This window comes from Panthera uncia, assembly GCF_023721935.1.
Source record: "Panthera uncia isolate 11264 chromosome A3 unlocalized genomic scaffold, Puncia_PCG_1.0 HiC_scaffold_11, whole genome shotgun sequence".
NCBI classification, from domain to species: domain Eukaryota; kingdom Metazoa; phylum Chordata; class Mammalia; order Carnivora; family Felidae; genus Panthera; species Panthera uncia.
In genome coordinates this window covers 85,379,129-85,401,218 of record NW_026057578.1, presented here as the reverse complement: position 1 = coordinate 85,401,218, position 22,090 = coordinate 85,379,129, and the positions used below count along the sequence as shown (strand labels likewise).

The following is a 22,090-nucleotide window of genomic DNA, read 5'->3' as shown; positions in this document are numbered from 1 at the left end:
TAACAGGAGTCAGGTTTCTCACTGTTGGAGAAGGGAGTTACAAATTAGGGAGAAACAAGAGAAAAATGTGAGTTATTGGATTGGAATTGGAGATATTAATGTGAACTCCTGCGTTTTAACTCTCTATCATCTATCTACACAAAAATATAGATATAACTGTGTGTGTATACTTATATGTGTACATATGTATGTTTCCTATCTGCTAAAGGGGCTTAGAAGCATTGACACCCCAAAAGGAATGAACAACCAAGCTTCCAAATCTTTGTTTCTAAATTCCATCTTCCACTAGAATTGACTGATTCCATGGCTAGGCTGGGAAGATTCAAGATGAGCCAGGAACATGTCATGCCTTTTTGGTACAAGTAAGAAGGCACGCAAAGAATGATGGGGTCATGTTAAAGGAACAGAGAAGCCAGCACAAAGGGGGCTCCTTCAGGCCAAATCTGGAACCATTTGAGCACTGAAATAGTGATCTGAATAAATTACATCTTATTGAGCAAAACATAAAGTCATGAGTTCATGCTGAGATAAACACAAAATGAATAAATAAATGAGGAGAAGGAAAAGCTCATCCCCCCAATAGGTTGTCAACCATTCGGCCACAAAATAGTGGTTAATTCAGGCAGGAGTCATCAATGGATGCTAAGGATTTTGGTGATTTCTTCACAAAATATTTATCAGTCAAAAGGAGAAGTTAGTCCATGTATGGTGAAGGAACCTGGGAGACACCACCGTGACTGAGTGATCAAGATTAACTTCACCAGTGGTGGGACAGGTTGGCATCATGTATGTCCTGATGGGATGCACTGAGAAAAGCCCAGCATCTTTTCTGTGGAGTCCCTGCCAAGAAGGGATGGCCTAGGTCTGGACATGAGAGAACATTGGGCAGAACCTAGGTGAGGGACATCCTTCAGAATGAAAGACTTCTCTTAGAAACTGTCAAGGTCATGATGACAGGGCAAGACTTAGGAAACACTTCAGAAAAAGAATAATGAAAATGGGAATATTCCTAGAGAGAAAGAGGGCAATGGAGTAAATGTGGAAAAACGTTAACAAGTAGAAAATCTAGGTGAAGGGGCTACAGGACCTTTTGGTTACTGCTCTTGCAACTTTTATTTATTTCAAAATGAATTTTTAAAAGTTTTCTTTGTAGCCGGCAAATTTTTTGTCTGGTAAATATATACATGTACATAAGTATGTTTGCATACATGTGTATACATATATCCAGAAGCTCAGTCCTCAGCCTGGACTGATCAAACTGGAATTCTGGGCATTGGAATCCAGGCAAGCGGATCAAGAAAAACCCAATTCCCCCAGGCGACTCCAGTGTGCGGCCAGATTTAAGAACCGGTGCTGTCTGTAATCCAGTGTTCACCAAAATCACCGGTGCAGCTCGTGAAACGCGGCTCCCCGAGCGGCACCCGACTTGCATTAGGCCGGGGTAGGGGAACCGGGACAGGTGGTCCGGGCCCCAGGCCCCGCCCCTGTGCTCCGCAGCTCGTGCAGCCGCAGGTGCGGGAGATGAAAGGCCGCACCGCCCCCAGCCCGCCGCCCGCCGCCATGGAAGCAGCGCCCGCCCCGGCTCTCCTGAGCGTCCCGCAGGCCGAGGTGCTGGAGGACGTGCTGCGGGAGCAGTTCGGGCCGCTGCCCCAGCTGGCCGCCATCTGCCGGCTCAAGCGGCTGCCCTCGGGCGGCTACTCCTCGACCGAGGACCTCCAGTTGGTGCTGGAGCGGCGGCGCGTGGCCAACGCCAAGGAGCGCGAACGGGTGAGCGCCCTGCTCCGCGCGGGTCCCCAAGGCCACCCGGGCTCGGCCGCCTCACGACCCGCTGCTCGCCACTAAACACCTGGCCGGTAGCCCGTGCACCCACTTACCCCCACCCGCCGGGTTCCGAGGCGACTCGAACCTCCTGAGGCCCGAGGTTCCGTCGTTTGGGAGACGTTCGCTGACGCTAGGATGGCCTCCTCACCTGCTGACCACCCGGAACGGGGTCAAGGGGTGGGAGTGGGGACACGCGAGGCCCCTGACAACGTTAGAAATGTCTCACCTTGGCAAGTGCTTTCAAAAAGGTTAGCGCCCAGGAGTCGCGCTTAAATCTCCCAACCACTCGGCGCTGGGTAGGCGCTTGGGGTGCAAAGGGCTCCCACCACCCCTTTCCCTTGCACTGCATCTCTGCCTCGAAGCAAGTATGGGGTGAGGGGGCCCAGTGGAAGTTACTCTTTCCTCTTTTTTTAGAGTAAGGAAACACGGTGCAGGGGTGTGCACGGGACTTGCACTCCAGCTAGTGTTGTTTCCCAATCAGGCTGGGGCGCCGCGGTGAATCACAACGCGGAATGGTCTTGTGCGCCGTAGTCCGAGCGGCATCTACTGGTGGCTTTTAGTATTTCTCATCGAACCTGGGCCCCCAGTTTGTCCACTCTGGCCTGCCTTCTGCTCTTTGCAGACCTGGGGTTTTGGCCGCGGCGGAGGAAGTCCAACGGGGAGTGGGGTGGGGGGTGGAGGACAGGAGAGGACGGAGGGCGCGCCTTCGGGCTTGGGACTTGAGGGAGAGGTTCTGCTGCCCGTGCCCGGGTCCTCTGGAAGTGGAGCCCCGGTGCCTCAGCTAGGAGCTTTGGGAAAGGGCGGGAGGAGAAAGGACCAAGTGAAAGTAGAACAGGGGAAATTGGGGTAAGCTGAGGGAGTGGAAAAGCCTGGTTTCACCAGGCACGGACCCTTTGTGAAAATAACCCTGGAATCGGATGTGATGATGTGGCCTCAAACAAGATTCTGATTCAGTAGTTTGCGTTTTGTATGGGCCTTCCCATCAGGAAGGAATTGCTTTCTGCAGAGAATTCATCCTGGTTTTACCCTCTATTTTAAAGCTAATGACCTTCATTCTTCTTTACAACGACAAAATTAATACACCTGGAAAATACAGAAATGACCAGGGAACAGAAGCAACCGTAACACAGATATAACTACCATGAACTGACATTCTTGTATATATCCTCCCAGTCTTTTTTCTCTAGTTATGTGTGTGCCATATATAATTCTATAAAACTGTGAGCTAGTACGTATTTTTTTTTCCACTTAACACTATCAAAAGCATTTCCTCATTCTTAAGCATTCTTTCAGCTTTTTACTGCGTAGTCATATAAATAGACCATAACTTATCCAGTCCTTATGCTTTTTGCAGCTTTTTACTGGTCTATATATCTATGTGCAATTGCTCTCAAAATACTAGAAATGGAATTACTGGAACATAGGACCTATACAATCTCAAAAGTTGTGATACAAGTTGCCAAATTGCTTTCTAGAAAGTTTACTCATTTTCATCCTTTCTTACAGGGTATAAGACTGTTCCCTTTGTCCATCTCCAATGCTGGGTATAATTAACAAAATGACAACATTACCAGCTTGGTACATGAAAAATGGCATTTAATTTCTATTTTATTTTATAGTCCTTTCATCAGAGTTGCACATTTTCATATGTTTGTTGGTCTTTGTATTCTGCTGTAATGAGATAACTATGTCCATTGTTGACTTTGATCTGGAGTGGGAGAGGACTCTCGGTTAACAGGAGTATATTGGCTTTATGGTGTAGTGGAAACCAGTTTTTTCCAAGGCCCCTTTCCCCCAGGGGGATGGTCATCAGAGTTCCAGGCATTGTGAGCTGAAGGATTGGACCCTGGAGAATTATAGAGAGCTAGCCTTATTCTGCCTTTAAAGTCTTGCCAACATGCAGACTCTCTAGACACTAACACCTGATTTGGCTGGGAAAGAGATTAAAGAGTTGATGGCACAGTGCTTGAGTAGACCAGTGTTTGCACATTTTATTCATTATCAGTACCACTTATGGAGGACTTTCTATGCACCAGGTCAGGAAGAAGAGTTTTATGTATAATTATGTTAATCACCACAAGGATGTTTACAAGGTGGGTATTTTCCACTTAGCAGATACACCATAATGTGGCAATATGAAGTATCCTAACGTTCTTGTAAAGTTAGTATGTATGTGGTGGAGCTGGGTTTTAAATCCTGATGTATTGACTTAGAGTTTTTAGCCACTACCCAACTGCCTGAACATTACAGTGCAGCAGGTATGCTCTAAGAGGAGGAGGACAGGGTTCAGCAAGAACACAGACCCCTTCCCCCCCTGCTAGCCCGTCCACCCACAGTGCTGAGTTTATGCCGCTCCTTCCTCCATTGCCAGCAACTGCACTGCCAGTGGAGTGGGGACTCTGGCATATGCCTATTTAGGTTCACCACCCAGACATGAGCTGTGAAAGCAAGCCCTCACAACCCTCATCTATGGTTTGGGGGGGCATCTGTACAAATTAGCTTCTCTGTGTGTCACTGTGCTTTTTTGTTTTCCAGATAAAAAATCTCAACCGTGGTTTTGCCAAACTGAAGGCGCTTGTGCCATTTCTTCCCCAAAGCAGGAAGCCTAGCAAGGTTGATATCCTTAAAGGTGCAACTGAATACATACAAGTTCTCAGTGATGTTTTGGAAGGAGCCAAAGACTTGGAGGTAAAGGTTTAAGAATTTAGAACAATGTCCACCATTTATTGAGCCCTTTCCATGTGCTGGGCAATTTATATGTTCTGGTTAGTTTGTAACAATCCTAGGAGTTATTTATGATCCATGTTTTACAGAGCAGGAAATCAAAATACAAGTAAAGGCTACATAGCTAAGAAATTTCAGGACTGGGGTTTGAATCCAGATCTGTGTGAGCTTTGGAGCCAAGTTTCTGATTATATACTTGCCTCCTGTCACTGTCCAGGGTACGTGGTTCCTAACTGCTGCATCTTTAATAGAACCTTGATAGCTAGGGTATGACAGGAGGAGGCTTCCATAAATCCACTCTATAGTGGTGGTTTCCCATCAGACAGGACACAGAAAGGAAGAGGCATTTCCCTTGGAGAGGCCCTCTCTAAGACAAGTCTGGTGGAATGCTCAGCAATGGTTGGGGATACCAGTCTCATGGGATTTTCAACCATTTGGTGGGATGACATAAACGAGCCTGCTATGCAAACTGTGAAGCACGTAGTGTCAGCACAATTATCAGTGTGTAGAGCTCACAACTGTCCATTAGGTGATGGAAGCTGTGGGCTAGTTATATGGGTTTGTTGCATGGTCAGGCAGGACTTGAAGGCCTGTAAGTGAATTAGTCATCAGAGGAGGTAAGATACGAAGAGAGAAAGACCTTAGAAATGAGTCATGAGTGACACCATTGGCAGGAAGGAGGAGGAGCCATCAGAGAGGAGAAGGTGGCAAGAAGGTGGAGAAGCAAGACTGGTCCTAAAGTTGGGTGGGGAGAATCTTGGGAATCTGAGGGTGGGAAGTGGTTCAAGAAACTATGGAGAAGCCCAGAATGTGAGGTGTAGGATAGGAGTGGGCTGGAAGTCAGCTTATTAGGGGCTTGAGGGCGTGTAGGTGGCCCTCAGAGTAAAATGGGCCCCAGGCAGAGTATAATGGCAAATTTCAAGTCCATTAAACCTAGAAATCTGAGACTGGAAGAAGGATCAAAAGGATGGAAGAAGAAAAGTGGTTAGATCAATTGAAGTCTTTTGTGAGTAGCAATGTGATTGTGTTTAGGGACAGAAGAGAAGGACCGATATTAGAGAGTAGAGAAACATTATCATTCTAAAAATTTAGGCTGGGAATAGCCAGGTTATATAATGGTTCTTTTCATTTTTTTCCTTGTCCACTCACTAGTCCTACTTGGGTGACCCCTGAGGGGATAAATTCTGCAATGGTGGGAATGGATTGTCCTGTGAACCAATTAGATGCTTGAGTTGTGGCATGGTCATAACATTTGTACATGAACAGGTGGCTGCCCTAGTTTTTCCTTGCATGTGTAACAGGAGGGCTTTGTTTTGTGCCACATTCATTATAAAATACAGGATCTGTTCCATGGGATAATATTTTTAATGCAGTTGCCAACTGTACAAAATCTTAAGGTTATAGAAAAACAGTCTCGTGAGTAATGATTTTCTCTCCATCCATGATAACTTAAGAATTGCCCTTATCACTTAAACTTCATTGGTTAAAATTTTGGAACATATTGATTTAAATCTTCAGAATCTTGACTGTCATACTGTTTGACAACTACATATGGTTTCTAGAGACAAAATCTGGATCACCAGAGCTATAGCAACAATGTTTCTGAACCACCTATATCATTGGCTAGAGATCTATCGAGAAACATCACCCAACATGCCAGCTGTACTGTGGGCTTCAAGAACGAGGAGGAGAGGCCCTGGGCAGATGGTGGCAGTGGTGAGTCAGCACACACTTGTCGCCAGAGCATGATGTCCACGACCGGAGTTATCTCCCCAACCAGGAGTCTGGTAAAGTGTTTTTTCTTAAATAGCCACATAGATGTCAAAAACTCAAAATATTTTCCTTGAAGTGTATGGCATTTTCCATGCTGAAAGATGATTGAAACAAAGTCATTTTGTGAAAGTACCTAATGGGAAGGTGGAGTTTGCTAGTTTGGAAAATTTATCATGTTTCCAAATTAATAGGTAAGCAACTCAAGGGGAAGGAAACCCCTCCAGAATTACCCACTTCAGACCGAAGTTTACCTTTTATGACCCTAAATAACTCATCAAAAATATTTCTGACTGTGAGGCCTCCAGAAAAAGAAAGAAGTAGCTTGCCATACACAAGGATAAATGGTGATACCACAGACACATGCATGCACATGTGTACACACACACATTTTGTTTTTGAATTGGCCTTATTGGAAGGCATTTTCTAAGTAAAAATGAGTTTATTTAATAGCTCCTAGTACTTTGCCAAACTAATGAAGCTGCTGGATAGAAATAGCAGTCTGCCTCTTCAAGTCCACAAGTGGACATTTAGCCCTTGCTGTGACTGTGTTACTCTGATGAGACCCCTTGGTCCATCCTGCCACATGACTGCTAGAAACAAGAACAGCTTGTAGGAACAGTAACCAAGCGTACTGTAACAAGTTGCTTAGTGTGACATAAGGGGCAGTGGGAGCTGTGGAGTCACAAATGCTGGTTGGTGGAGGGAGGCAGTTTAAAATAGCAGTTGAGTGCAGGATCTAGAGCGCCAACACTGGGGTTCAGATGCTAGTTTTGTAACCTTAGGTGAGCTGCTGAATCTCGTCCTCCGTTTTCCCATCTGTGGAATGGGAATGATAATTGGACTACCTTGTACATGAGATAATTGTGAGACTCAAATGGCATCATGTCAGGGAAGTGTCTAGCACAATACCTGGCATGTCAGTGTTCACTTGGACATACATTATTAAATCTGCTGGACTCATCATGAGCAATCAGTATTGATTGGTGGGTAATCAACAATAAGCCACAGGCATTCTGTTTGTAGCAAGTGTTCTGAGTTTTCTCACTTGGTCTTTAGTAGTGCTCTACTCTGGTTTGGGTCTTCCGGGCTTTCTGCTGACTGACCTTGGCTGCCATTTTTTTACTTGATTACTGTTCTGTAAGTGTTATACTTCTTGTACATGCTCAGTTTTAGATTTTTATATTCTGGCCACTTGACCTATATAAACCAAACCTTCCCTTGACAGTCAACCTTTGGGAGACTGAATTCCTGTTGCTACTACCTGAGCTGACTGGGAATGACTGGGAATAAAAGTAAGGATGAAGACCTGACCTGAGCTGAACCTTGAACCTGGCTATCTGTTAACAATAGTAATGTTAGTTTTGGGACGCCTGGGTGGCTCAGTCAGCCAAGCATCCAATTCTTGATTTCAGCTCAGGTCATGATCTCACCATTTGTGAGATTGAGCCCCACATTGGGCTCTGTGCTGACAGCTCTGAGCCTGCTTGGGATTCTCCCCGCCACACACACCCCTCCCCTGCTTTCACGTGTGTGTGTGTGTGCATGCACACACACTCTCAAAATATTAAAAAATAGTAATGTTTTAATATATACTCAGTATTAAGGCAAGAATCTTACTTGCATTTAATCCTCACCTATCCTTGTCAGATAGGTATCACCATGTCATTCTTGGGGTGAGCTGCTTGGCTATACCTTCCTGCCATTCCTTTTTGGGCCTGGGCTGGGAGTGGAACCTAAAAGGAAGCACAGTAGGCATATGCTTAGCAACACCAGCAGCAGGGATGTACAGGAGGTCTTTGTCTTCCAAGGATAATTGATCCTGGAAATAGGCTGTTTATAGTAAGTAGATTTAAAGCGGAGACTAACATTTTCTATTAAGAAACAGAAAAGTTCTAACTTTCTTTAGGAAAGGGAACAAAACACTTAAATTTTAGTCTTTTGGTTAACTCAGTTTAAATTGCTAGTTGAAAGAGCATGCTAATTCTTAGACTAAACAAAGAATCATGTTTTTGAGATTTTTATATATGCATGTAACTTCTGCCAAGTGTGACTTTCCAGGCCTGAATGTAAAGAGTGACTTTTTTTTTTTTTTTTTGCAGAAATGTTCTAGGATTTCATCAGTTTTGTGAAGGGTTTCTCATTCTTTGACATTTAAATCATTTATTTTTAAAATAAAAGCATTTATTCTGAAACACTTTATAGAAGGGTCACAAGTACAGTACAAATAACTTTTTTGCTGACCCATTTGAGAATAAGTTGCCAACCTGATGCCCCATCGCCCCTAATTAGTATGCATTTCCTATAAACGAGGGCATTGTCTTACATGACCACAGTGTAGCCATCAAAATCAGGAAGTTAATGTTGTGGCGTTACTGCCACAAAATCCTCAGGCTCCATTCAGGTTTTCACCAACAGTCTGAATGTCCTTTCTAGCAGAAGGACCAGCTGAGAATCATGAGTTGCATTTAATTGTCATGTCTCTTTAGCCTCCATCTGTCTGGAACATTTTGTTGGTCTTTTCATGATTTTTATGACCTTGACACACTGAAAGATTACAGGCCAGTTGTTTTGCAGAATGTTTCTTGATTTGGGTTTGTCTCTTTCCCCCTGATTAGATTCAGATCTACATCTTTGGCGGGAACGGCATGGAAGTGATGCTGTTGTCTACCCATTGCATCTTATTAAATGGGGTACATTTTGATTTGTCCTATTGCTGAGGATATTCACTTCCATCACTTAATGTAATAACTTCCAGGCCTCTCTACTGTAAAGTTAACCTTTTTACTTTGTGATCCGTATTTTGTGTGGAGGTGCTCTGAAGCTCTCTCGATATCCTGTTCTTCACCAACATTCTGTATCTATGAAACTTTTAATTTTGAAATAATTATAGATGCACAGGAAGTTACAAAGATAGTACAGAGAAGTCCCATGTACCCTTAACTTGGTTTCTTTCCCTCAATGACTGCATCTCCTGAAACTATAGTACAATATCAAAACAAAATCGATATTGGTACTATGTGTGTCTAGTTCCCTGTCATTTTATCACAAGTGTAGATTTGTGGAATCTCCACTACTGTTAAGATCTAGCACGGTTCCACCCCCATAAAGCTCTCCTGCCTGCTATCATCCACTGCCCCCACATCTCCACTTTCTCTACCCACTGACCACCAGTAATCTGTTCTCCATGTCTCTATCATTTGGGGAGTGTTCTATACTATATGGAATCATTCAGTGTGTATTCTTTAAAGTCTGGTCTTTTTACTTAGCACAGTGCCCTTTAGATCATCCCAGTCATTGTATTAAAAGTCTATTCACACCCCTCCCCCTTCATTGCTGAGTATTAGTCCATGGGATGGATGTGCCACAGTTTAACCATTGATTTATTGTAGAACCTTTTGGTTATTTCTATATTCATTTTAATGGTTTTCTATTTAATTCAGTAATTATTATATCATCATAATATCCTAGTATTTCATTATTTATTTTGTTATTCCAATTGTCCTCGTTGTGGCCAATGAAAGCCCCATCAAATGGGCTAACTTTCCACTTGACCTGTCACTATCATTCTTTGATCATTTCCTTTCTGGCAGAAGATGTTCTGAGCTCAAGCATCATGTCCTTTCCCACCCCTAGCCCTGGAATGAGTCTTTCATCAAGGACACCCTGTGTAACTCATTCCTCCTCTCTGTGCTATCTCCCCCATGCCTGGCTCTTCTCTTCACCCCTTTTGGGCTTTAGCGCCTGTGTTAGTTTGCTAGGGCTGCTGTAACAAAATATACAGAGTAAGTGGTTTAAACAACATAAATTTATTTCTCGCAGTTCTGGAGGTTGGAAGTCGAAGATCAAGGTGTTGGCAAGTTTGATTTCTTCTGAGGCCTCTCTTCTTGGCTCGCAAACGGTCTTTCCTCTGCATGTGTGTGCCCCAATTTTCTCTTATAAGGGCACCACTCATATTGAACTGGTGCCCACCCTCCATTTTAACTTAATCACCCCTTTTAAGGCCCTATGTCCAAATACAGTCACATTCTGAGGTAGGGGGTTAGGACTTCAACATATGGATTTTGAAGGGACATTATTCAGCCCATAACAACACCATGACTAGCTGCCCCTCCGTAAGAACCTTCTCCTTGGCTCTCACATTCCACTCAGGCCATCCCTCACCCCACACATGGGTGTCTCCTCATCCTGCTTGGACTCTGGGTCACCATGTAAGGTCACCTGCACATATGCATGGCTGCCTGATTTGGCATGGGCTGCTTCTCCCCATGCTATGCTGCCCTCTGCCTGGGCACCATCCTTGCCTGGCTTGGGTCTGACTCCCCTTACCACACTGCCCTTCCAAGACCCCTCTCCTGCTGATTGGACTTCATCACTTTGCACTGAGCCTCCCCACTGTGTGGCCATTCCCCTCATCTGCTTGGTCTCTGACGTCCTGTATTAGGCCACCTCTATGTGTGGATGCCATCCTCAACCTCCTGGGTCTCCAATAGCTCACTCAAGGCCACCATGTCTCTCCCCCCATCTCACTGTGAGCTAACAGTGTTAGGACTGAATTGTTCAGGATGGGAAGGGGGAAGTGAATTTTTTCTCTTTTAAGTGCCTACTGTGTGACTATCTTTCTGACTAGTATTTTTTTTCCCCTGGCTAATAGGTTTAACTGTGAGATCCTAATTTACATGTGGCTTGAGCAATTACTCAACATCACTTTTACTAACTTTATAAAAGCTTGCATTTTATAATCAGGAACCAATATGAAGTGAGAGGGACCAGAGAAACAAAGCTTAGCCTGACCTTTATTTGCCAAACAATTCTCATAAGGGGTCAGTGTAGTTTACATGAAGGAGTGAGTATATAGGGTTTCAGGATCCTGGCCAGACACCCTAACCAGAAACCTGGGGATAGCTGATGTGACTCATTGGACTGAAATGCTTATGTACAGAGGGGCTTAGGATTTGGGACGCAGGCCTCCTCCAGCTTCAGTTTGCAGGAACGGCACCCTTCTTCCTGCCCTTGGAGAGGATCTGAGGAGTGGAATCCTGGTGCTGGCAGAGATGGGCATTTTTGGGGATTTGAGGATGGGGTCAGAACAGCCTGTGCAAGATCAACAACATTCCTGAGAGGCAAAAATCCCAAATGAAGTACATAAGAATCTGCTGATGGCAGGCATGGAGATTAACTTCTCGGGCCAGAGCAGGTTCACTTGGGGACTGAATCAGCAAGTATGTGTGCGAATGGAGAGGGCCCTGAGCCATGTGAAGCTGCAGCATCTGGCCTTGGTAGGAGTAGGGATCAATGTCAGGATCCTGGCAAGGCTCATTTAGGATTGGATTTTCAAGTGTAGGATTTTGCTGTTTTGGGATTGGGCATTGCTGGGTGGCAAGATGTTTACTGACCCACCATTGCTTATTTCTTTTGTTTGACACCTGTGTTTATGCTTTGAGCATTTCCTATCATGCAAGGCTCTGAGTTTTGTTCACAGTTGCCTATGATCCTGCAGAGGCTGTGTCCCTGGACAAAGGCCATCCTCTGTGTTGGAGTGAGATGCCAATTGTGCTGGGGTCAGAGGGACTCTGGAAAGGAATATGTGGATGAACCTAAGTGCCTGGTCTGGGGCCTGGGTGTTCTGCCATCACACACTTCTAAAATTTTGGCCTGGTGTGGGAGTATTCCTTGGAAGAGTTTCTGAGAGGAAGAAGCCTATGTGGATGGTAGATTTCCACTACTCCCTCTGCAGATTGTGGTAATCCGTGTGTGGAAATTAATCACTGGGAGCATTTCTTCTAATAGCATTTTAAGCTCTGAAATGGAATGATCTAACTAGCTGGGATGAATTCATTAGCACCCTGGGAAGGCCTTGAAGCAACTATCTCCTGTCTTCCCTCTCACATTTCTGCCAGGAACTGGCTCTATGTGATAGCAAAAATTCTACCACAGTAGTGTGGTGGTCTAGGCTTTTCCCTGGGAATCACATTTGTCTGCCCTGGTGTTCACTGGGGCCTAGGGGGTATATTCTGATGAACGTAGCAGCAGAATATTTTAGAAACTTGCACTTCCTTTTGATGTGGTGGATGCTCGCTGGGTTGTCGGCCCCCAGACACCTTGTTGTACCACCAGTTTGGGTGTTAAACTTTGCAGCCCTGGACCAAGAGTGCTGGGACTCCGAGTGTGGAGGCTGCTCTAGTGGTTGTGTTGACTCAGGATGTGACTGTGTCTTCTAAATTCTGGGGACTGAGGGATTGTTGCTGTGATGATATGGATGTTGGTTTTTTTCCCTGGAGCTTTGGAAAGGTGAGGTCTGGAGCATACAATCAGGATCCATCTAACCTCAGAGTGATGCCACCTCCAGTGGAGGGTTCCCCTGGGTGCAGCTACTCAGGAAGAGATCCAAGCAGCACCCAAGGGAAACTCTTGAGTCCCAGTCTGACCAAGATGAGAAGAAAATGTTAGAGGAAAGGTGAAGTTCTTCATGAACATAAGATAGGGAGATTTCTTTTGTTGGAACTCTCAATCTTCTGTCCCCATGGAAAAATCAAACAAAAAGTGGGTTTTGTGAATGTGTGTGAGGTTTGGTGTGTTTGACAAGATGTCTACCTGGTGAGCTGAACATAATTTGAGAAAGCCAATAATTTCTATTTCTCTCACATATGATGGGCTTGGTAGTTAAATTAGTTGAAGTAAGGGGTGCCTGGGTGGCTCCGTCAGTTAAGTGTCTGACTTCAGCTCAGGTCATTATCTCGCAGTTCATGGGTTCAAGCCCCATGTCAGGCTCTGTGCTGACAGCTCTGATCCTGGAACCTGCCTCAGATTCTGTGTCTCCTCTCTCTCTACCCCTCTCCTGTTCATGCTTGGTCTCTCAAAAATAAATAAATGTTAAAAAAAATTAAATTAATTGAAATAAATCTTGATTTATTCTAGTGGACTTCTGGAGGGAATTTATATGAGTTTTATAAAAGACCCAAACTCGTTGGTCCCACATGGATAGAGAGGAGGGTTGTAAGAATTGAGTGGAAAGGTCTCTCAAAGTTAGCGGCAGGATTCCTATGATGTGCTACTGACCTCCCTTAAGACAGACTGCTCTTTGGGTTAGCAGGAAGCTATCAAGTACTAGGACCACATAAGCCTGCCCCTCAGGGAGGTCAGTGTGTCCTCCTGCCCTCTCCCATCTCCCCTTTTTCTAACCTCTGAGTTATCCAGAATGGGTTAGCAATGAAACGGACCCCAAAGATATCATTTTAAAGGTAGATCTTCTAGTGGGAGGGTAAAGGAACCATAAATATAGCTTGATTATTTTGGGGGAACTCTTCTGGTCCTCTTTGGATCACTCCTTTTTTGGAAGACTTCCCTCCCAGGAATGTGTCCTTCCAGCAATGCTAGTGTGGAAGATGGGCGTGGGGCGCCTGCCTCAGTGCTCTGAGGTGAGAAGAACCTAGGAGCAGAGTTTCCCTGCTTCATGCAATTTGGACCAGGCCCCCAAGGGAAGAGAAAGACCATGTGGGGCTTGGTGGCCAAAGCCCTGCTCATTATAAAGGAGCTTTATTTGCTGGAAGATCATCTGTACAACTCTATGAGGTGGCAGGGCTGTGGTGACCATGCTGGGTTCTGATCTCTGGGTCCTGGCTGGATTTGCACACATCAAAGCAGGATTGACAATTGTGAGCACAATTTATATGGGAAGAAATATAACTTTACTTTCTACACTGTATTCTACTTGTTTTTGAGAACCTAGTAAAGACCTTATGACTCAGATGGTGGAAGATTCTCTTAGCCCATTAAGGTCTATCTTCTTTGAGTAAATACTGTTACCAGTTTAATATTCAGAATCCCTGTGGGACTCTTTGCCCCGTCTCCCCTAGGAGATCCTCTTGTCCTCCTTTAGGTACAGCAAGGAGTGTGTGTGCTATGGCTGGAGGCTGGAAGGAGAATGCTCATGTGTATTTCCCCAGCTAATCCTTAGGCCCCCAGTCTTCTTGAGCTGACATCTGCTGAGGATGTCCATGGCCCCACTATGGCTTCTCTTCTCTAGGCCAGGCTCACTGGGCTGCCTGCCTTCAGAACCCAGGCATCTTCTTGTCTCCCTGGCTTTCCCACTCCTAGATGGGCTATGTAGCTGCCCTCAGGCACATACTTAAAAATTCCTTCAGCCATGTGGTCACTAAACTGTGAGAGGCTACATTCTGAGAAGTGGGTACAAATCCTGGCTTTCCTCAGATTCTTTTTTATCTTTCTTGGGTTCTGTTCCCTTATGTAACTCTTCCCCAGGATGGTGTGGTACAGGGGCCCTTCCCAGGGATTAGGAATCAGGCAGCTTCTACAGACGAGTTCCATCCCCTCCAAATAACTACTTCCTGCTATTTCAACTTTCATTTCCATTTTTGGTTGTAGGAAATCTTCTCCCACATCATGTCTTGCCTCCTCCCTGCTTTGTGACCACCTGAGCTGCCATCTGAGCTCTGGCCCATCAGAACCCACATGTTTATTATTCTCCCTTTCAACAAAGTCAGCTTCTTTCAAATGAGAACCTTGCTTTTCAGACTGTTGTTGCTGGGAACTGAAATATGAAGCTAAATGTGGACTTCTGGTTCGTATCTATCTACCTCAGTCCCTGGCCCCTCCCCCAAGTCTTGGCTCAGTGGGTGGAGGGAAGGTTACATTGGATAATATGTCAAACCATGCAGCTATACAACCAACAACAGGAGCACGCCTGCCTTATCAGAGGGGCTGAGCAGCAAGCTGGGTTTGTTCCTCAGACCACCCTCTTCCTAGACCTTCAACTGCTTAGATGAGGCCAACAGGCATTTTTTTTTTTAATGAACTGTGAGAATAAGGCAAAATTGATCATCTTTAGCAAGTTTTCATATTCTGATACTTAAATACTACATTCCTGGAATTTTCTAGTTAACACTTAAATCCAAACTAAGACAATGATCTATAATACACTAGACTGTAGGCTATTGGAATAAATTATCTTTTAACTCTGGGTAAACCTAGCAATACATGAACTTATCTCTTAGGTTTAACACATTATAAGTATGTGAAAAGTTTAAAAAAATTAAATGAAACTTTTAAAGCTAAATTTGAACTCAAAAAATTAGCTTAATCACATGCATAGTGGAAAGACTTGATTAAGATCAGAAAAATTATTGATACTTTGTGCTGGACACTATTCCTGGTGGTGTATACATAATAACATTGTAATTTTCATGACCACCTTATGATGTATAATTATATCCATTTTACATGTCAGGAAACTAGAAAACAGAAGGAACTTGACCGATATCCAGTGGGTCAGTGAAGAATGGAATCAGAGCATATGTGTAATAGTGTTAAACTCTTTATTGCCTTTTGTTCTAAAAAACACCCTTGAAATATAAATGAGAGTGGGCTAGGAAATAGGTAAATGTGTTTTTTATAACCTGAATTAAAGCATGTGACTGTAGTATTTTATTTTCCACAGTGAAAGATTGGAGTGGCTTTATTTTTAGTCATGGGTTTGGCTTTTTCTTCAGGTTGAGATTTCAGAATATTAAGACCCAAAGTAATCTTACCATCTTAGTAAAACCATGGATGGAAATATAGTAAAATGCTTCCAAATTTTTTTCTTACACAACTGAATTAAGAAATTATAACAGGGTATATAACACTGTGTTGTATTTCTTCTTATTCTACCATTGACATGTTTGAGGTTACTGTGTAGTCTTTTTCACAAGTTTTAATGATCAATTGAATGGAAGGGTTTTCTAATTGGGGATCATTTAAGTTTTCAGTTTTTTGTTCTAATCAACATGGCAAATAGCCTGATGTATTTACCTCTTTCTATATTTAAAAATTTTTTTTTATTTATTTTTAGGATAGATTCCTAGAAGTGGAAGTCCTGAGTCACAGGTAGGTACAATCTAGGACTTGCATGAGGCCAACTTATAATACCATCAGTTCTGAGTGCCGAGTTCACCATATCCTTGCTAACAGTGGGATCTATTAAAATGATAGAATTTTAATAGAAAAAAAATGGTATCTTTAAACTTAAACATTTTTGATTACTAATGAAAAAATTTATATAGTTCTTTTGGGAACTATCTGTTATTATCATTTAGCCATTTATAAGGGACTTTCTTCTCTGTTTCAGGCTCCCCCAAGTATGAAAAGTGAAAAGTGCCAGCCCAGGGATACCTTCTAGAGACAAATAAATGCAGTCTTGAAAGTCTTGAAGTCTCTTAAAAATTGTGATAATTCAAAGCTTTGCAATTACCCTTTAAATGGCCTTGCTTGTCACACATCTACTCAACTCTTTTTCCTTAATTTCATGCTTAGAAGAAATAGGCTTCAGGGTCTTCAGCCTTCATGCTTATCCCCCAGCTCCTCTGAGGTTTCCATCCTTATCCTTTCAGGACCCATAGCTATTATCTTTCATTCTATCTATTTTCATCACTTGAGGAATAAGTGCCTATTACCCTTCTTGGGGAGATTAACTTTAATAGGAATATAAACTTAAGCTAGAAAAGTAAGGAGTGGTAAGCCTTGGCCATTGGCAGTGAGAATTTTCAAGGCTGTCTAAATACCCAGCTAAATCCATAATACACCTTATGCAAGTTAGACACCGAAGCACCTTGACCACAGAGACCGTCTTCATCTCTGTAACAACTGCTCACAAAGACCTAGCACTTGTTATATGCTGTATCTGTTCCCATACTTTCCATATGTTCCCTTGTTCTCATAACAGTCCTATAAGATAGGCATGATTATCCCTGTTTTACAGGTGGATAAACCAAGGCACAGAAAGTATATAGTCTGCTTGGGCTGCCATAATATAAATCCTGTACTGGGTGGCTTAAACAACAGAAATTTCTCACAGTTTTGGAGGCTGAGAAGTCCAAGATCAAGGCTGAACAGTTTTGGTTTCTAGTGAGGTTGCTCTTCCTGGTTTGCAGATTTCTCTCTCTGGCCTCGCATGGTGGGGGCAGAGAGAGAGCAAGCAGTGTGTGTGCAGTTAGCAAACTCTTGTCTCTCTTCCTCTTATAAGGACACCAATCCTATTGGATTAAGGGCCCAACCTTATGACCTCATTTAACCCTAACAACCACCTAAAATCCCTGGCTCTTCGTCACACTGGGGGTTAGGGCTTTAACATAGGAATTTTGCAGGGCACAATTCAGTCAATGGTTTTTGGTGCCTGACTCCAAAACTTCATACCCTTAACACATGCAAAATACATGCATTCCATCTCAACATCCCCAAAAGTCTTGTTCCAGCATCAGTTCTAAATTCTGAAGTCCAAAGTCTCATCTAAATGTCCTCTAAATCATGTATGGTTGAGACTTGAGATATGATTCATCTTGAGGTGAAATTCTTCTCTAGCTGTGAACCTGTGAAACCAGATGAGTTATGTGCTTCCAAAATACAATGGTGAGCAGGCCTAGGGCAGACATTTCCATTCCAAAGGGAAGAAATTGGAAAGAAGAAAGGAGTGATGGGTCCCAAGCAAGCTCCAAACCTAGCAAGACAAATTCCATTATATCTTAAGCCGTCATAGTAATCCTCTTTGGCAGTGTCCCACCTTCCAGGTCCGCTGTGGTGGAAGCCTCACCCCACACAGCTCTGCAGTGGCCCTGCCCCCTGAAGCCAGGAGGAAACAAACTTGGCCCCTGGGCCTGTGGTTGGAATGGCAGTGCTGATGATCTCTGAATCACCTTGGGGGTCATTCTCTCCTTTCCTGGAAGAACAGTGTACTTTTGCAACCAAATAGTTTTGTGGTCTCCTCCAGTAGAATCCAAGAAGTTTAATAGCCTTCCTTCATTCTGTCCTGCTTTTTCTGTTCCCTTTAGTTCAAAATGGCACTGTCTTTGCTGGAAAAATCCATCTCTATTCCTGGCCTCTGCTGAGATGGCCGATTAGGTCCATGAGTTACACCCATGACCTCTTTATCAAATGGTTATTCAGCCACACCCTTCATACTCCCTTCAGAACAAGCTTTGTCATGTTTTGCAATGTAGATGGGCTGAGAATTTTCCCAGTCTTCAAGCTCTGGCTGCTTTGTGTTTAAAGAGTCTTCCTTTAATTCATCTCTCCTCTTGCATTTTGCTAGAAATAGTAAGAAGGACGCTAGTTGCACCTTCACTATTTTGCTTAGAAATCTCCTCCATTAAATATCTAATTTCATCACTTGTAAGTTCTACCTTCTATGAAACACTAGGACACAATTCAGCCAAGTTCTCTGCCACTTTATAATAAGGACTGCCTTTCCTCTGGAGTCGGGGGCCTCTCTACCTCACCCTGATGACTCTTCCCTCTGTGACCATGGTTTAGCTGTGTCTTTCTAGTCTGTAATAAGACTGTAAAACTTACTAAGGCTTGGTGTCCTATTTTGTCTGTATGACAACCCTGGATGGTAGGAGACCATTAGTTTTCTAGGGCCACCATAACAAGGTAGCCTGGCCTGGGTGACTTGACCAACAGAAGTTTGTGTGAGATCAAGAAATCAAGGTGTCAGCAGCGTTGGTTTTCCTTTCTCCTTGGCTGTTGGTGGTTGACTTCTCCCTGTATCTTCACATGGTCTTCCCTCTATGGCAGCCTGTGTCAATATTTCCTCTTATAAAGACACCTGTCCTAGATTAGAGGACACCTAATTTTTTCATTTTTAATTATCTCATTAATTTACCTCATTATCTCTTTGAAGACCCCCATCTCCAAATATAGTCACATTCCGTGGTTCTGGAGGTTAGAACTTCAATGTAGGGATTGGTGGTAGAGGGCAGGTAGAGGAGCACAGTTCATCCCTTACCAGAGGGCAAGGGCTGTTACCTTTACTTTACAGCCAGGAAGTGAGACCTGGGATCAGTCCTTTCTGAGTCCACCCAGTCACTGGGACTGAGACGAGCCCCAGGCCCTGGGCTCCTAGTTCAGTTCTCTTTCCACAGCATGCCTCAACCATAGGGTTGGGCACACTTTTGCTTGTTGGGAGAGGGGCATCTTCAGGAGACCTAGACTTAGAATTTATCATTGGTCTTACTTTGAAAGCACTGTCATTCTCACCCCCCCCCCCCACTCTCCTGTCTTAAATTTGATTTCCCTAAAAGTAGGCCATGATTTATAGTTTATTTGGGAGACAAGGCCAGGAACTAACAATAGAGGAGTGGGAAAGTAATACAAGGAAGAAAAGCCAGACTATGAAACATGCATGACTGAGGAGGATACTACTGGGGGCCTCTGGGGCTCAGTCCTGCTGAGGCACTCTGGGAAACTGTGTACAGCATGCCTCAGTGGTGTCTTCCTAACACCCAGGAATGAGGGAGGTGGGCTATTCATAGATTCCCGATGGTCGATGGTCATTGGTTGAAAACTGATCCCCTGGGGTGTCAATTCCTCCAGAACCTCTGGCATGCCCTGGGGAAGGCAACTGATAAGTATGCTTTGGCCTGGAGGGTGCTAAGGCACTGTATTGGTTATCTAAAAGCTGTGTAACAAATTACCATGAACATAGAACTTAACACATTCATTATCTCACCGTTTCAGTGGGTCAGGAGTCACACCTGGGCATGGCTTAGCTGGGTCCTCTGCTTTAAGCTTACTCTCAAGGCAGAAATCAAGGTATCAGTCCGGGCTGGGGTCTCAGCTGAAGGCTTGGCTGGGGAAGGATCTGCTTCCAAGCTTACATGGTTGTTGGCAGAGTTCATTTCCTCTAGGACTTTTGGACTGATAACCTCAGTTTCTAGCCGGCTGTTGGTCAGGTGTCACCCTAAGTTCCTTGCCATGTAGGTCATCCTAGCATTGCTATTTGATTGATCAAAGCATGCAAACCAAGAAGGTGATCGAGAAAGTCAGCAAGTTGAAGAATCTTATGTAATGCAATCACAGAAGTGGCATCCCATTCCCTTTGCTGTATTCCATTGGTTAGGAGCAAGTCACAGGTCCTGCCAGCACCTAAGGGGAGGGGATTACCCCAGGACATGAATATCGGGAGGTGGAAACACTGTGGGTGTCTGATATACTGCCATCTGCTCTCTCTATAAGTTATTGCTGGCCACAAACATTTTTTGTCAAGAGACCTGGGGATTAGAAATAATTTTACTGCAAAAAAATTTTTTATTGCAAACCAGTCAGAAAATCTAATTTTAACCTGGCTATTGGAGGCTAGCCAAATGTGATTTTTTTCTGGGTCTGACATGGTGTCTTCTATGTCCCTAGTTAAGGGCTAGGTATCTTGAGCTTTTTGTGGTGTGGACTCTGAATTCTAGCGATCTTCCCAGGATAGCCTATATAGACAACTTTTGAAAATCCTTTTTTCAAGTCCCTTTGTTGGATTTCAAAGTGAATTTGGAATTGAGCAAGAACTTTAGGAACTTCAACTAAAATTCCATATAGGCTATCAATATGGAAATTTATATGTTGAAGTCTTGCTTCCTATCTGATATTTGAACAATTCCTAAAGCCACAGGATGGTGCTAATCTTTCCAGCACTTGTCACATTCAGGTGGCATCTAAGAGAAGCTGGAGGATTTATTTTTTTAAGACTGAGGAGTAGAAGAACAGAATCACTTTTTTGGGAAAAGAATGTATATCAGCCTATCAACTTTATCAGTGACTTGTACTAGTTCTAGTTCTGCTTTTTATTATTTTAATTTTTAAAGAGCATGAGTCGGGGAGAGGGGCGGAGGGGTAGAGAGGCAGTGGGGTGGGGGGGTGGGCGCGGGCACGGGAATCTTAGGCTCCACACTCAGCATGGAGCCAGATGCAGGGCTCAATCCCATGACCCTGGGATCATGACCTAAGTTGAAATCAAGAGTTGGATGCTCAACTGACTGAGCCATGAAGGTGCACCAGTTCTAGTTTTTAAAGTTAATTTTTTTGTCCCCTCCAAGAAGCCATGTGCTGGGTAGTGGTTAGGGCTCATAAGCTCTGGAGCCATATTGCTTGAGTTTGAATCCTGGCTCAGCCATCCACTAGCTATGTGACCTTGAGCAAGTTACCTAACCTCTCTGTGCCTCAATCTTTTCAACTGTATAATAGGAGTAATAATAGTACTGACCTTATGGAGTTCTTGTGAGGATTAAATGAATAAAAATGCATGTAAAGCCCTCAGAGCAGTGGCAGGAGCCAACAAGAGTTTGCAATTATTAGTTTGAGAAAGCTAAATAATGTATCATGAAGTGATATATTTGAGTGATGGAGATGACTTAAGGGGATTTATGAAGCCTGTTATTTCTGGACTAAACAAAAATTCTCTATTCTCTTTTTGAGTTCTATTTCAGAAAAGGGCCCACCATACCTATGATTTCAGGGCTCTGGAAAAGATGTTCCTGATTCCCTAGATATCATCACTCAGTACCAAATATCACTTACAAAATACATCTAAAATTAAATATAGTGCATAGCCACTTGAAGTGTCTCAATAAACACATCACTTCCTGGTTCTGGCCAGACAGACCTTGGGTCCTATTAGCTGAATTGCTTGTAATTCTAACAGGTTTTGACAGGTGAATGGGGGAGAGGGCTTGTGGACTCAATTCTGAAAGTGAAAGGGGATGTAAAGAGCCTAAATGTCCATCAACTGATGAATGGATAAAGAAATTGTTGTTTATATACACAATGGAATACTACGTGGCAATGAGAAAAAATGAAATATGGCCTTTTGTAGCAACGTGGATGGAACTGGAGAGTGTGATGTTAAGTGAAATAAGCCATACAGAGAAAGACAGATACCATATGGTTTCACTCTTATGTGGATCCTGAGAAACATAACAGAAACCCATGGGGGAGGGGAAGGAAAAAAAAAAAAAAA

At 43.7% G+C, this 22,090-nt stretch overlaps 1 protein-coding gene across 1 annotated transcript in view; it reads left to right on the top strand.

Annotated features, from left to right (window-relative positions):
• The first annotated feature begins 1,276 nt into the window (after positions 1-1,276).
• FIGLA (folliculogenesis specific bHLH transcription factor) overlaps positions 1,277-22,090 on the top strand; it is a 22,608-nt gene continuing 1,794 nt past the window's right edge. Inside the window, exons 1-6 of the mRNA XM_049649846.1 lie at positions 1,277-1,767; positions 4,357-4,509; positions 6,108-6,332; positions 8,934-9,008; positions 12,454-12,606; positions 17,877-17,968. Coding sequence (XP_049505803.1) covers positions 1,522-1,767; positions 4,357-4,509; positions 6,108-6,332; positions 8,934-9,008; positions 12,454-12,606; positions 17,877-17,968 — 944 coding nt within the window. The 5' untranslated portion in view covers positions 1,277-1,521. The remainder of the gene's footprint in view (positions 1,768-4,356; positions 4,510-6,107; positions 6,333-8,933; positions 9,009-12,453; positions 12,607-17,876; positions 17,969-22,090) is intronic.